This window comes from Callithrix jacchus, chromosome 5 (assembly GCF_049354715.1).
Source record: "Callithrix jacchus isolate 240 chromosome 5, calJac240_pri, whole genome shotgun sequence".
Lineage (NCBI taxonomy): Eukaryota > Metazoa > Chordata > Mammalia > Primates > Cebidae > Callithrix > Callithrix jacchus.
The window spans coordinates 103,989,661-104,003,528 of NC_133506.1; the positions used below are offsets into that span (position 1 = coordinate 103,989,661).

Here is a 13,868-nt window from a genome sequence, read left to right on the forward strand (position 1 = left end):
GCCCCCTCAGGTTGATGGCAGCGGCAGCTGGGGCTGCGGCAGCGCCGGGCCCTGGAAAGCCGCAGGCAGTGGCCGGAGCGCGGAACCGGACGCCCGGGTCTCAGACGCTGCGGACACCCAGAGAGGCGGCTCCTTCGTTCTGACGCCTTCCTCGGCCCCCAGCGCACTCGGGTCCCCTTCACAGAGGAGTCGCAGCGTGAGCACCCCGCAGCCCGCTCAGGACCAGGTACCCAGCCCCCCACACTCGGCCGCCACCACAGCTGGCGGAGCGGACGGGGTCCCTTAGGGGCAGAGGTCTGCGCCGCCAAATTCGGTTTCGGGCAGGAAGGACTTGGTGTCTATATTTGGCCGGACATCGGCCAGCGTGCCCGGAGGGCTCAGACACCTCGTCTCGAAAGAACGCAGTCCGGGGGCAGGAGGCTGGAGAAGGGTGCGGGGAGGCCGGGCCTCAAGCTTGGGGCCGCAGAACCGCCTTGAAGGGCAAACGGATGCTGGGCTGGGGTGGGGCAGGAGCCACTGGCTGGGGCTTTGAGAGTGCTCAGTGTGGCCTCTAGGGAGGCCCTAGCTGGAGAAAAGGCACCTCACCCTCCCCACCCCTGCAAATCTGGCCTGGCTGTGGTGGGGCAGGGGTGGAGGGTGGGGTTGAGGACCCCACCCCTAGAAGAGTTCACTAGTAAGAAGGCCCAGCCAGGGCAGAGGACCCAGAGGAGAAACCCGACAAACATATGGTAGGCAAAAGCCGGAAGACCAAGATCAAGGCCTCCTAGAGAAGCCTGTGTAGGGAGGAGTGGGAGATGAGAGATCCACCCCACTCTGTGCTGCCACCTGTCTCCCCAAGGCATGGGAAGAAATTGATGAAAACAGTTGCAGAAAGGACTCGGGTTGGCTGACAGGAGGAACTTTCCCCTTGACAAATTGTAGAAAAAGGCAAAACCCCATCTGCCTGAACTATGCCAGAGATGCGAGTTCGGGATCCTGTGGTGGCCGCCGTCGCCTTATATCTGGCTTTAAGCCAAGATCCAATGGTCAAGGCCTCTGCTTCTGGACAGGTGCCTCTGAGAGCTACAGCTACTTCTATGAAGAGATGCTCATCAAGGCCGGCAGTGGGGGTGCTTGAAGGCAGTGTGGCATTGAGGCTCCTCCCAAAAACATTCCAGCATCCAGGAAGTTATCAGTGCCTTAGGCTCCACAATCTCCTCAGCCTGGGTCTCTATGGAGAAGCCTGACCCCAAATCCTAGCCCCTTACATTAAACAGCATTTTATACAGCAAATTAACTTTCCCATACTTTTACCACCTTGAAGAAAGCTCCCTGCTTCTAGGACCAGATTCTATATGGATTTATAACTGAGTCCTGGCCAGATAACCCTTCTCACCGGCCACCTCTCCACTCCTCCTCCCTCCCACAGCTCACAGGACTAAGGACCAAAGGCATTTCTGGGCACTAAGATCCTACCTCTGCCCGCAGCTATGAGCAGACGTGTGGTTCGGCAAAGCAAGTTCCGCCATGTGTTTGGGCAGGCAGCAAAGGCCGACCAGGCCTATGAGGACATCCGTGTGTCCAAGGTCACATGGGACAGCTCCTTCTGTGCTGTCAATCCTAAATTCCTGGCCATTATTGTGGAGGCTGGAGGCGGGGGTGCCTTCATCGTCCTGCCTCTGGCCAAGGTGAGGGACCAGGGAAAGGAAGCAAGTGGGAGGACACTGGCTGGGGCCCCTGGGGACTCCAAGCATCCTGTGTTCTTACCTAGTTCCATTCCACAGTTAGGAGAAGCGTCTATGCGGATTGGCTCCTCCCTGTTCCTCAAGCCCTCAAGGACCAGAAGGGAGGCCACCCCATCCCACCCTAGCATCATGGTGGCCTACTCCCACCCCCTAGCCCGTCCACCTCTCCATGTACCATCCCATTCACAATAGGGACCAGGAAGGGAGCTGAGTGATAGAGATGGTTGGGACACAGCACAGCCAAGCCTGGCCAGATTCCATCTCTGCCTCTCCTCATCCCACATCCCATTATGTTTTGGGTGTGGAGATCCTCCTCCCTAGCCCAGGATGACCATTTGATTAAGTCACATCCCAAGCAGCAAATTGAGGACAGGGTCAGGCTCTATCCAAAGAGTCCCTGGTTACCTCCAAGGACTCTTGCAGTGAAGTCAAAAGAAAGGGAAGGGAAAGGAATGATGCACAAGGCCAGACCCTCCCTACCCTCAGGTTGGGGACCAGGCAGTGACTACCAGGTTAGCTTCATAACCTTAAGCCCCTTGACCATCCACATCCTCCCACCCCCAAGGTATGACCTTGACCTGGATTCTGGGCCCTACACCTTGTTAGGGGAGGCTCCACAGGTGTCAGGGTCAGGAAGAGGCCTGACAAAGCCAGTGACTCACCTCAGACAATGCAGACACCATCCAGGGACACAGGCCCCAGGGCTCAAATTTCAGCTGGAGCTGCCTCCTCCCCCAATATGTCTGCTCTTTCAGTGCCACACAGCCACCCTTTCCCCACTGCCTGGTCTGGACCAGTGCCTGTCCCTGCAGAGGTCTCAGAGCCCCCACAAGCTGCCTATGAAGACCGAAAAATAGGTGGGCCCCAGCTCCCATTTAGGGATGGTAGGCACCTGGACTGCTTGCTGCTTGGAAGAGATCTGCCAAGGGAGGCCAGGAAAGGGCTGTCCAGCACTACACTACACTCACCTAGACCTCTTCCACCAGGAGATTCCCACAGACATTTTAATAGGAGAACAGGCTCAAGAACAGCCTCCTCCAATAGATGTCTTTGGAAGAGCCCTGGGCTGGAAAGTTCAAATCTCAGCTCTACCAGTATCTTGTTATGTGTCCCTGGTGAAGTCATCTTACCTCTGTGTCAGAGTCCCTAATATTACATGATTTCAACTCTGTCTGCTTTCAGTAAAGTGCAGGAAGTGGACTGGATGGGGTTAGAAGGGTGGAGAGGGGTCTGCAAAGAGAAAATAGGTAATAGGGAATTCAGATGTAAACAGATCTGCTACCCACCCCCAAAAAAGCTCACAAGAGAGTAGTCCCACATCTTCCTCTCCAACCCCTCAGACAGGGCGAGTGGATAAGAACTTCCCACTGGTCACTGGGCACACTGCTCCTGTGCTGGATATTGACTGGTGTCCACACAATGACAACGTCATCGCCAGTGCCTCAGATGACACCACCGTCATGGTAGGAGCCAGGTGGCTACTGCTGGGCAGTTGAGCAGGGAAGGCTGCCTCACCTGTGCTGGGGAAGGTGCTAAGGATGGTAATAAGGGAGGTGCTGGATCCCAGGGCCCTGCCCTGCCCAGCTCCCAGACTATTTTTAGCTATATGCCCACCCCCTCCCAGGATGCACTGCTTAGGACTAATTATAGCCACGGCCAACTTGAAGAGTGCAGAGCCATGCTCTGAAGTCTCCCTGCTGGAGTGAATGGGAGGTCTCTGGAGAGCTGGCAGCGCCCCCTCCTGGCTCCCAGCTGCTTCTGGCCTAGGCATGCACCACCACATCTTGCCCTGTATTTGACCCTTACCACTTAAGAGAGCCAGCAGGATTAAAGGAAGGTAGAGAAGGGCTGGCTCCTCATTCCACCCACCGTATGCCTTTTCTTCCTACCCAGGTGTGGCAGATTCCAGACTATACCCCCATGCGCAACATTACGGAACCTATCATCACACTTGAGGGCCACTCCAAGCGTGTGGGCATCCTCTCCTGGCACCCTACTGCCAGGAATGTCCTGCTCAGTGCAGGTCTGGGAGCTAGGGAGGGTTCCCCCAAAGATGGGTGGGTGGTGGCAAAGGCCAGATCCAGGTGACCATGCCTGGCCACTCTGGGCAGGTGGTGACAATGTGATCATCATGTGGAATGTGGGCACTGGGGAGGTGCTGCTGAGCCTGGATGATATGCACCCAGACGTCATCCACAGTGTGTGCTGGAACAGCAACGGTAGCCTGCTAGCCACCACCTGCAAGGACAAGACCTTGCGCATCATTGACCCCCGAAAAGGCCAAGTGGTGGCGGTGAGTGCCTGGACTGGCCACTCCCCAGCACCCCTGACTAGTGGCCAGCTGTCAGCACCCTGTACCCACCATCATCAGAGCCCCTGGTCCCAGCTTTCACCTGTCACATCCCTGCTCCAGAAACTAGCCCCCTTCCCCCGTCTCTGCAACCACAGGTCTCTGCCCTAAGTAAGCCCACAGCCTGCAATTCTCTGCCCGGCTCCTGTTCCCTCCCCTCCCTTGCATCTCAGAAGCTCAGAGAAGGGTTCCTCCCTTTGGGATTGAGGAGGGGAGAAGCTGGAAACTCCATCCTCCCACCAGAACCTGCATGAAACCTGAGCTCCGGGACCCCTCTCCTGTCAGCCAGCACCCAGACGCATCTTTCGGGGTCTAGGGTCTGACACTGCCTCTAGGGCTGGCCCCTTCTCCTTGTGGACCCGCTGGGCGGGGGATGGGGGCAACCCTTGCGCGTTGCTTATTCCAGCCGGGTGCCCTGGGAGGGCGACGGCCCTGGCCTCGCCGGCCTCAATCTAATCTGGGGTGCGGGTGCGTGGGGCGCGTGCATGTCTGCGTGGAGCACGCGCGCCGAGCGCGGTCGGGGCAGGTGTGCAGCGCTCTAACCCACTAACCCCGTGAGCAGGAGCGAGCCCGGCCTCACGAGGGCGCCCGCCCGCTGCGGGCTGTCTTCACCGCAGACGGGAAGCTGCTCAGCACTGGCTTCAGCAGGATGAGTGAGCGGCAACTCGCGCTCTGGGACCCGGTAGGCCAGGCCGCGCCCGCTCGCTCCTTCGCTGGGTCCGCCGGGAGGCGCCCTCCCGGGCTGTGGCTGGCGCCCAAGAGGCACGAGCGGAGCAGGGAGCTCCCGTTCGGGAAAAGCCTCGCTGCGACTCCGACATCCCCTGCTCTAGGGATCGGCCTTTGAGCGCGCTTAAGGGTTCGGGATCTGCTGAGAGCCGCGTGCCTCCTGCTCTCTCCAGGCCCGGATGCCCTCCAGGTCAGGGGCCAGCCGTGGCCCTGCAGGAAGCTGAGAGCTTAGGCCCCTTTTGTCTCTTCCCCGCCTCCGCTCCCCCACCCCCCACACCCAAGTCAGCAAGCTGGTTGCTCATCCCTCCATGCTCCTCAGGGCAGGCAGCTGGGTGATGCCCCTCCCTGTCTCCCCCTCCCCCCAGGAGAGGTTTGCGGCCCACGAGGGGATGAGGCCCATGCGGGCCATCTTCACACGCCAGGGCCATATCTTCACCACGGGCTTCACCCGCATGAGCCAGCGAGAGCTGGGCCTGTGGGACCCGGTAATGCAGCTGGAGGGTTGGGGTGTGTGCCCCGGGGACTGGCATCACGGGAGAGGGGCCAGGAACCCCCCCGCCCACCTGCAGGGCATGCCCACCTGGACAGGACTGAAGGCTGCTGCCACCTCTGCAGCGCCTGCCATCCTCACACCCACCCCTCTGCCCAGTTTTGCTGCGTCGTGTGAAGGATCCTGCGCTGGCGCCCCCACCTGGTGATGCCGAGTCCCTGGGGGTGGTTTGCTGTGACTGCATGCGGCGCGCAGCGGGTATATGTGCAGGGGAGGAGGAGTGATTGCGCAGGGGAGGAGGAGCGATGTGCCCAGGGGAGGGGCCTGCAACTCTGGTCGCTAGAGGTTTGGGGCATATGATTTGAGTTGGGCAGGAAGCATAAAGGAGCTTCTGGGGGTCCCGAAGTAGCACGGGAGAGGGGGGCAGGGCTGGTCACGCCTCCTGTGCTCGGGCAGAACAATTTCGAGGAGCCAGTGGCACTGCAGGAGATGGACACGAGCAACGGGGTCCTACTGCCCTTTTACGATCCTGACTCCAGCATCGTCTACCTTTGTGGCAAGGTGCTCACGGCAGGGCAGGGAGGACGGGGCTGGATGGAGATGTGGAGGGCTTGGTCTGGCTCGCCTCTGAACTGACTGGTTTTGCAGGGCGACAGCAGCATTCGGTACTTTGAGATTACCGAAGAGCCGCCTTTTGTCCACTACCTGAACACGTTCAGCAGCAAAGAGCCGCAGCGGGGCATGGGTTTCATGCCCAAGAGGGGACTGGATGTCAGCAAGTGTGAGATCGCCCGGTCAGCAGCCTTGGCCCCTTCCAAGCACCTGCCTGCCTCTGTCCCCCACTCATGTCGGGTCCTAGCCATGGGGCTTCCCCAATAATGCAATGCTTTGGAAAAGGGGGGCAGAGGGATAGGACAGTTCTGTTTCAGTGCCAGACCCACCGCTCACTCGCCTGACATTCTCATCCATAAGATGATGGTGAACACACCATCAGCGGTGTTTTACGGCAGAACCAATAATGTGTGTAATGTGAAATATGCATGGTAGGCGCTCTGCAAATGTTAGCCTCGAAACCCCTTGGTCTGAGACAGGAGAAGTTAAGGACGTGGAAGTCTACAGGGGTGCTGAACCCTGCTCCCTTATAGGTTCTACAAGCTGCACGAAAGAAAGTGTGAGCCTATCATCATGACTGTGCCCCGCAAGGTGAGGGGCCAGAGAAGGGTTGGGCAGGGCTACGAGGCGGAAGGGAGCGGAGCAGGCCCCGCACCTCTTTCACGCAGGTCCGCCTGTCAACCCATCCCTGCAGTCAGACCTGTTCCAGGACGATCTGTACCCGGATACACCAGGCCCGGAGCCAGCCCTAGAAGCGGACGAATGGCTAGCCGGCCAGGACGCCGAACCTGTGCTCATTTCGCTGAGGGACGGCTACGTGCCCCCTAAGCATCGCGAGCTCCGGGTCACTAAACGCAACATCTTGGACGTGCGCCTGCCCTCCGGCCCCCGCCGCAGCCAGTCGGCTAGCGACGCCCCCTTGTCGGTAAGATCGGCCCAGCTGCATTCTGGCCCAATTTACATCTCCCCACTACCGCCCCTATCCTACACGGCCTCTCTATCCTCCGCCCCAGCAGCAGCACACCCTGGAGACGCTGCTGGAGGAGATCAAGGCCCTCCGCGAGCAAGTGCAGGCCCAGGAGCAGCGCATCACGGCTCTGGAGAACATGCTGTGCGAGCTGGTGGACGGCACTGACTAGCTCCGCGCGCGCCAGGCAGGCAGAGCAGGGCAGGGCGGGGCGCACAAGCTCGGCCCCGCCCCGGCTTGTGGTCCGGGATTCCCGACCCCACCTTTCTGGGCTGGGGCCGGGGGCGTGACTGGGAAGGAAACTCCGCCCCTCACGGGACTCTGGGAGCGTAGGGGAGACCCACCTCGTCTGGGACTCGGCTGGAGCTGGCCTAGGGAGGCCTGGGGTCACCGGGGGTTGCTCAGCAATGGTGCTGCACGACGAGGTGGTGCCACCCCCTTTGTTCTCCGCCCAGGGAAGGGACAGTGCTTAGTATTAGGGTGATGCTTGGGGATATTGGGGAACCTGAATGGGTGGCGATTCATTGGGTCCCCCAGGCTGGGGAAAATGACAGCGCGTCTCCTAATCAGCTCACTGAATTCCATCACCCTGAGCGGTAAACCAGATGGGCGTCACCCCAGTTCTGCAGACACATACACAACCCCTTTGCTGCAGAGCCGGACCCAGTGGCTACACCCACAGAGGTCTATGGTAGAGAGCTCTCTCCTTTCCACCGACAAGGGGCGAGGGCGGCTTCCTCTAGGCAGCCCCCGCGGAGAAATCTCGAGAGAACTGGCATGATGAACTAGGTTCATCTCACACACACACACTGCCCCCACCCCTCTGCCGTTGCCTTGACTCTCAGAAAAACAAGACGTACTGAATGAAACACTTTACCAAGCTTCGGTCTCTGCCTCCTGCATGAGTGGGGGTGAGGGGAATGAGGACCCCCCCAGCCTCTACAAATGCCACCCCCAGGCTCCTGGGCTCAGGAGCCACCAGGCAGCCTCTTACCCTAGAGCTCTCCCCACTCTGAGGTTCAGAAGGACCCCAACCTGCACCATAGGTGGTCCCCCAGTAAAGTCAGGTAGGAAAAGCCTCCAGTTTGAAGCCTCTTTTATTGTGCCTCAGAATCAGTCTGGTGCCCCTGGCATCAGGGAAGGGAGTGTGGGAGGAACAGTTTCTCTTTGTTCTTTTCTTCCATCCCTTTTTATGTCCCTTCTGAGCCTCACTGGCTGAGCCGGGAAGGCCAGTCCCAGACAGGCCCGGGACAAGGGTGTGCGGTGGGCCCCTGCCCCTGGCGGGGTCTGTGCTTCTCTGGGTAGGTGAGGTGGGGCAGGGGAGAGCCGGGGGTTAGCACCATTGGATGAAAGGTTTTAGAGTCATTCCCCGTGTGGGGGCAAGTGGGATGTACAACCACAGAGGCTAGCAGCAGCTGGTGGGAAGGGGTGGGGTGGCGCCAGGGCCCTGGGCGAGCCCTTTGTATCCAGTCTAGTCGGTCTAGTGCTTACCCCAGCCCAATATGCTCCCCACTCTCCGAGGCACCATGAGGGAGTCAGGGCTTGCCCAGGCCAGGGGGCTACGTTGCACACACTCCCTGATCACAAAAAAGAAAAAAAAATGTGCCTTGGGGGGATGGGACTCCAACTTCTGGCTGCCCAAGAAGAAGTTGGGACCACCCTGAGACCCAGGACAGGTGTGGGGGCTGGGGGAGCCGGGCACCCCGCTAAGTGCACTTGACGCTGAAATGCCGGGGTGGGGGAGGGGCTGGGCCCTTGACGTGCTGGTTTGTGTCTGGGACAAAGCAGCGACACAGCACGCGGGGAGCTCAGCTGCCCCCCAGGGGTGAAGAGCAGAGATGCAAAGGCTTCAGGGGCAGTGTCCTGGAGTGGGGTTAGTGAACAGAAATGCGGGCCAGCCAGAAGGAGCAAGGGATGGGGACAGCGCTCCTCTAAGGATTAATCTCCCCCTCAGGACCGCCTGGCTCCGCCCTTGTACAGATCTGAGCCTAGGGGACCGGGCTGGGGATCAGGATACAGCAAAGCAGGGGACCAGACCGTGCCAGCTGCCTCCAGGGCCCTGGCTGGAAAGGTACTCCGCTCCCATGCCGAATCCCTCTCCGAACCGTGCCTGGTGCGCTGCTGCACCCCCAAGGTGGTGGCTCCAGTCTCCAGCCGCTGCTCGGCAGGCGCGCAGGCTCTAGTCTCTGGGCGTGGCACAGGCGAGGGGCCCAGCAGGGGGCGCTACTGCTCGGTCAGTGAGAGTCTCAGGATGCGCTCCAGCTCCTCCTCCTCCTGGCGTGCGCGCCGCCGCCGCTCCTCCTGCTCCTGCGCCGACAGTTCCATAGCCAGCCGCAGCTGCTCGTCGTAGCTCCGGAACACGTGGCGGCCGGAACCCGGTCCCGGGCTGGGCCGAGGGCTGGGCACTGACGCCGGGGGAACAGGCTGGCGCTGTGGCGTGGGCGGGGCGCTCCTGGGGGCGGGGAAGGAATGTCGCGGGCTCCCGGACGCACCCACCCACCGGCCGGAGCCGGGACATGGCGTGGAGGCTCCAGGGCAGCGCAAGGCCAGCACCCTCTAGTGGAGGCGGTCAGTCCCGCGTCGCTCTGGCCCCCACCTGGTCGTAGCAGAGCCCAGCCCCTACCAAGCTCTCTCCGTCAGTGACTGGGGAAAGAGTCTGAATGCCGCGGTGAGACCTCGATCCCTACCCCCTGCTTGCCGCCTCGGAGCCAGGAAAGGGTGGTGGCGGAAACTATCCTGATACCAGGAAGGTCCCTCCCAAGGGCCTCGCGGGTTCTCCAGGCTGTGTCCTGGGTTAGGGGAGACAAGATCCTCTCCGGAGGATTCTCTCCAGCCCAGCGGGCACTGACCTGTCCTGTCGGCGACTCTCGTAGGACATGGGGTGGGTGCCTGGCTTGCTGTTGGTTAGCGCCTCCCAGATGGTGACCTGAGGGGAGGTGTGGGCGTTAGCCGGGGCGGCGCCGCAGTCCCGTGGCCCCGCGCACCCGCGGAGACGCACCTGGTCATACTCACTGCCCGCCTCAAGCAGGCTCTGCTGGATGGCAAACTGCAGCAGGTCGTCGTCATCGTCGCGGGTTGCCGCCTCCCGCTGGCCGCCCATCACGCTATAGCCACGCGGGGCCTCGAACAACGCTGGGGAGATGTCGCAGCCGCGGCAGGAGGCTGGGGGCACAGGGATAGGTCAGGCACGGCTGAGGGGGCGCCCCCTCCCGCAGCCCACAGCCTGGAGAGCCGCGGGCAGGCGTCCTCAGGGGGAGGGGGCCTCACTCGTGGAGCTGGAGCTGCTGACGCTGGAGGAGTCGCTGCCTGGGGAAGGCGTCTCGCTGCTGGGGCTGCCTCGCACCGATGGCACCGGCTCATCACAGCCATTGAGGTTCCCAAAGGTGATGCGGGCGTTAAGGATGTGGAAGATCGGGATTTCTGAGGATGAGAAAACCATCAGGCGCCACCACCCAGCCCCTCACACCTCAGCCTCAGCCCCGCCCCAACCTCATCTAAACCCCGGACGGCACACCACAGGCTCAGGGGAAATGGCCATGAGGTCTCACCAATTTTGACCGGGAAGCCAGGAGGCAGGCGCAGGGTGATGAAGTCCCGAAGCTTGGCAAAAAGCGCATTGCTGACGGCCATGAGGTCAATGATGGGGGCCACCTGCTCACACAGGGACAGGGGATGCTCCTCACACAGCCACAGCTTGGCCTTGAACCTGCCCCCACCAGATCCCAAGGGGTGAGGGACACTGCAGGAAGCCATGGCCTCCCAGCATTTGCTGGAGCCCCAGCCCCCAACCCTCCCAGCACGGTAGGGGCCTCACTTCTGTGTCTTGGTGGTCAGTTCCATGGGGCGGCCCATATCACGGTTGCCCAGCTCAAAGTTGGGGTTGAAGTATTCTTCTGCAGTGATGGCAGTGGGGTTGGCTTGGCTCAGAGTCTGAGTGATCAGGGTCTGTACCACATGGGAGGGGCCCAGGAGCTCCCCTCAGTTCCTGATGCCAGGCCAGCTCATTTGGTGCCACAGGGCCCCCAAGCTGTCCCCTCTGCCAGTGTGGCACTGACATGACCTTGGGCATTGTGGAAAGGAGGTCCACAAAGGCCATGCTAAGGACACCTCCCAAGCCTCCTCCTCAGTCACATCCACACCCCTCCACTTAGGGGTACCCCTGCACACACTCACCCCATTTTGGGGGCCCCCGTGCTGCTCAGCAATTCCCAGGAAGGACTGCAAAGGCGTCTTACAGCCTACAAGAAATGTGGCATCTCAGAGGACACTGCAGCTCCACACACACCTGGGCACCTCATCAGAGGTGACAGCATCCAAGACCTAGGGAGGAGGCCGGTTCCTGGAGTGGGGCCTGCTCACCCAACCACATACCCAGGCACCTTCACCTGAAGGAAACTGAGGGCTCCAAGGGCCAGGGGCCAGGACCTCTGTGCACACAGGTTAAACAGTAAAGTAGGCCTAGGGCTCAGGGGCAACTTTCAAAAGTGCTGCTCTCCAGCTTGGTGACCCTGGACACTACGCCCGCCCTCCGTGAGCATTTTGGGGTGTGCGCGTGCACATGTGTGTTATGTTTCAAGCACTCTCATATTCATGGCTTCATTCTGTTCCCCTGTGAGGTAGAAATTATGCCTTTCACCTCAGATATGGTAACTGGTACCCAGAGAATCAGATGTGGCATCAGTGGACATACAGAATCTGTGGCAAGGTCCCCCAACTTTCTACCTAGGATATGTGCAACTAGAACTAGAATGGCCAATAAATGGCATACGTGACATTTCTCTCCCTTCCCAAACCCAATATTGACATTAGTAATCACTTGTAGCATGCCTCTCCACTGAATCCAGATGAGTCCTTAAAATCTTCTTAGTACTCTAGGTAGCCACTACCAATCATGAGGGCTTGGCATCTGAATTGAAGTCTATTTGCCTAAATAAAGCAACTGGGCTCTTGCTAGGATGCCAGTGGGAATACTGATAGAAGGGCTGAAGTGGGAGCTGGTTCCTGCAATCCTGCAACACCTCTCCCATCCACCTCTGCCACATTACCTTTGACCTTGCCCTTGTGCTGTTCTGAAAGATGCTCTGTCCGTGTCCGGGTGATGAGCTCCACGTTGGATGCTCCATATACCTGGGGACAGATGAAGACAGGGCTTATAGGAAGTTCTAGTCCCCACTGTGTCTTACCCCCAAGGGCACTGGAAATACTTCCTGTAAGCAAAGTGTCCTGGAGAGGCTCTGCTCCAGACCTTTGGGTAAATAAGTAAACCAGGTCATTCATTCATTCACTTAGTCACTCAATAAACACTTTTTTGAAGAGCCTTTATGTGCCAGGCATTGAGGTAGGCATCAGGGATACAGTGAACAAGCCAGACATGATCCCTGCCCTCGTAAGAAGGTAAGAGGCTTAAGATCTCTATAAGGAGACACTAAAATGGAGTTATAACAGCATGGTCCATGTGTTGGTGGGCGTAGCACAGAGGCCTTCCCAGTGTACAGAAGTAGGGGAGGCTTTTAGTGGAGATGCCACACACAGAACCCAGGACATCTATCAGTTCCTGCTTTCATATGCTGGGCAACATAGGGGTCTCAGAGTGACAGGCAGTGTCTTTTTAGGGATCAAGCCTTGGCTCTAGGGTCAGGCCAGCCAGGATATGCACCCCAGCTCTGCCACTTAACTGCTGTGTGACCTTGTACAGGTCACAGAACCACTCCAAGTCTCTATTTCCTCATTATAAAATGGACTGATCATGCCTACTTCCTGGAGTTGCTGTGAAGATTAAATGGGATGCCAAGGAAAGGACTCAATAATCATGTGTAAAATGGGAATACTAATAGAACAGCATCTACAGAAAGGGTTGTTGTGAGGGTTAAATGTGTTTGCGCAACAGTGTATACATCCATATAAAATACCAGAGCAGTGCTTTAAACCCAAATATAAGTGCTCAACTATGCTGCATTGTTTCTGCACCTCCAGGGCTGGATAAGGGAGGTCAGAATCTCCTGCACAGCTTGCTGTAGGGAAGAGTGCGGCTGGGCTGGCAGCTGTGAGCTGCAGCCTCACCTTTGCTTCATACCCATTCACCATTTCCGTCTTCTCACTGCGCCAGCCCAGGATGCCAGTCTTGTTCCTGGGGAAGCAGAGTGGTTCAGGTGAGGTAGGCGTACCACCAGGCTGGCTCCAGGCTGACCAAGGCCATGCCCACCCACCTCTCAAAGGAGATATTCTTGGTGTCAAGCTGCGTGGTGACGACGGGTGCAGTGAGCCGGCTCAGCACCTGCTCCTCGGTGGGCTGGGCGGCAGCCAGCAGCAGCTCCCGGTCCTGCCCGGCCAGTGCCAGCGTCTCTGTGTACACCACCCGGCGGTCGTGGTCAATCTCCATGACCACAGCGCTTGTGTCTACCAGCCACGGAACAGCACAGGGGGATCAGGGGTGGCGTGGGGCTGTCTCCCATTGTCCTCACCCTGCCCCACCTCCTTCCTGCCTGACCTTGGCCCCTGAAGATGAAGCTGCGGTTCCCTCGCTGCCAGGTCATGTGGTCAAAGCCCAGAAGCGTAGTGTCTACCCTCAGGTTCTGTCCGCTCTTCCACACTTTGTAGGTGTCACTAGGGCAGATCTTGGACACCAGGGGTACTGGGTGGAAGTGGAGGTTGGAGGTGGCTTTGACTGGTCTGGCCCATCCAGCCTGGACCAGCTCAGGGCATGGGGTTTGGGATCCGTGTGGCCAGGAACAGGGGAGGGAACTGAAGAGAGAGCAGCCTCTCCTCCAAAACCCCCTCCCTGGCCATTGTAAACCATACTCACACAGAAGAGCAACCTGAGGTTGGGACAGGTGTGTTTCTATCACCACTAAGTCCCTAGTGTCCACTATTTGTTACTCACTCATTCATCCATTCTTTCAACAAATATTTATGAAACACCTACTGTTAGGCACTGTTCCAGCCACTGGGAATACAACAGTGAAAAAGACAGGACTACTGCCCTCTCAGTTTACCTTCTAG

The 13,868-nt window shown here is 59.0% G+C and overlaps 2 protein-coding genes across 26 annotated transcripts in view; one reads left to right on the plus strand and one right to left on the minus strand.

Moving 5' to 3' along the window:
- CORO6 (coronin 6) lies at nucleotides 1-7,948 on the plus strand. Of its 17 annotated transcripts, none has more exons than XR_013535805.1 (12): nucleotides 1-226; nucleotides 1,409-1,667; nucleotides 3,065-3,187; nucleotides 3,618-3,747; nucleotides 3,836-4,017; nucleotides 4,637-4,756; nucleotides 5,166-5,285; nucleotides 5,747-5,851; nucleotides 5,939-6,084; nucleotides 6,436-6,493; nucleotides 6,571-6,827; nucleotides 6,916-7,948. XR_013535805.1 is itself a non-coding variant. In XM_035303272.3 (12 exons), the coding sequence occupies exons 2-12, from the start codon at nucleotides 1,470-1,472 to the stop codon at nucleotides 7,039-7,041; spliced, it is 1,539 nt and encodes a 512-aa protein (XP_035159163.1). In that variant the 5' UTR covers nucleotides 1-226; nucleotides 1,409-1,469; the 3' UTR covers nucleotides 7,042-7,948. The 17 variants fall into 17 exon arrangements, 15 of the variants coding, with proteins under 15 accessions (XP_035159163.1, XP_035159164.1, XP_035159165.1 ...); XR_013535804.1 differs by having other exon boundaries at nucleotides 6,919-7,749; XM_035303272.3 differs by having other exon boundaries at nucleotides 6,597-6,827.
- Nucleotides 7,949-13,868, minus strand: part of ANKRD13B (ankyrin repeat domain 13B) — a 23,544-nt gene continuing 17,624 nt past the window's right edge. For 3 of the 9 annotated variants that reach the window (XM_078373922.1, XM_035303269.3, XM_035303271.3), the window contains 11 exons: nucleotides 13,357-13,500; nucleotides 13,076-13,265; nucleotides 12,930-12,996; nucleotides 11,915-11,996; nucleotides 11,043-11,107; nucleotides 10,684-10,814; nucleotides 10,418-10,575; nucleotides 10,137-10,289; nucleotides 9,868-10,031; nucleotides 9,719-9,795; nucleotides 7,949-9,321 (listed from right to left, as the gene is read on the minus strand). In XM_078373922.1, coding sequence (XP_078230048.1) covers nucleotides 9,093-9,321; nucleotides 9,719-9,795; nucleotides 9,868-10,031; nucleotides 10,137-10,289; nucleotides 10,418-10,575; nucleotides 10,684-10,814; nucleotides 11,043-11,107; nucleotides 11,915-11,996; nucleotides 12,930-12,996; nucleotides 13,076-13,265; nucleotides 13,357-13,500 — 1,460 coding nt within the window. In that variant the 3' untranslated portion in view covers nucleotides 7,949-9,092. Of the gene's footprint in view, nucleotides 9,322-9,718; nucleotides 9,796-9,867; nucleotides 10,032-10,136; nucleotides 10,290-10,417; nucleotides 10,609-10,683; nucleotides 10,815-11,042; nucleotides 11,108-11,914; nucleotides 11,997-12,929; nucleotides 12,997-13,075; nucleotides 13,266-13,356; nucleotides 13,501-13,868 lie in introns of all 9 variants that reach the window. The other 6 variants (XM_035303267.3, XM_078373921.1, XM_035303268.3 and 3 more) reach the window with 3 other exon arrangements.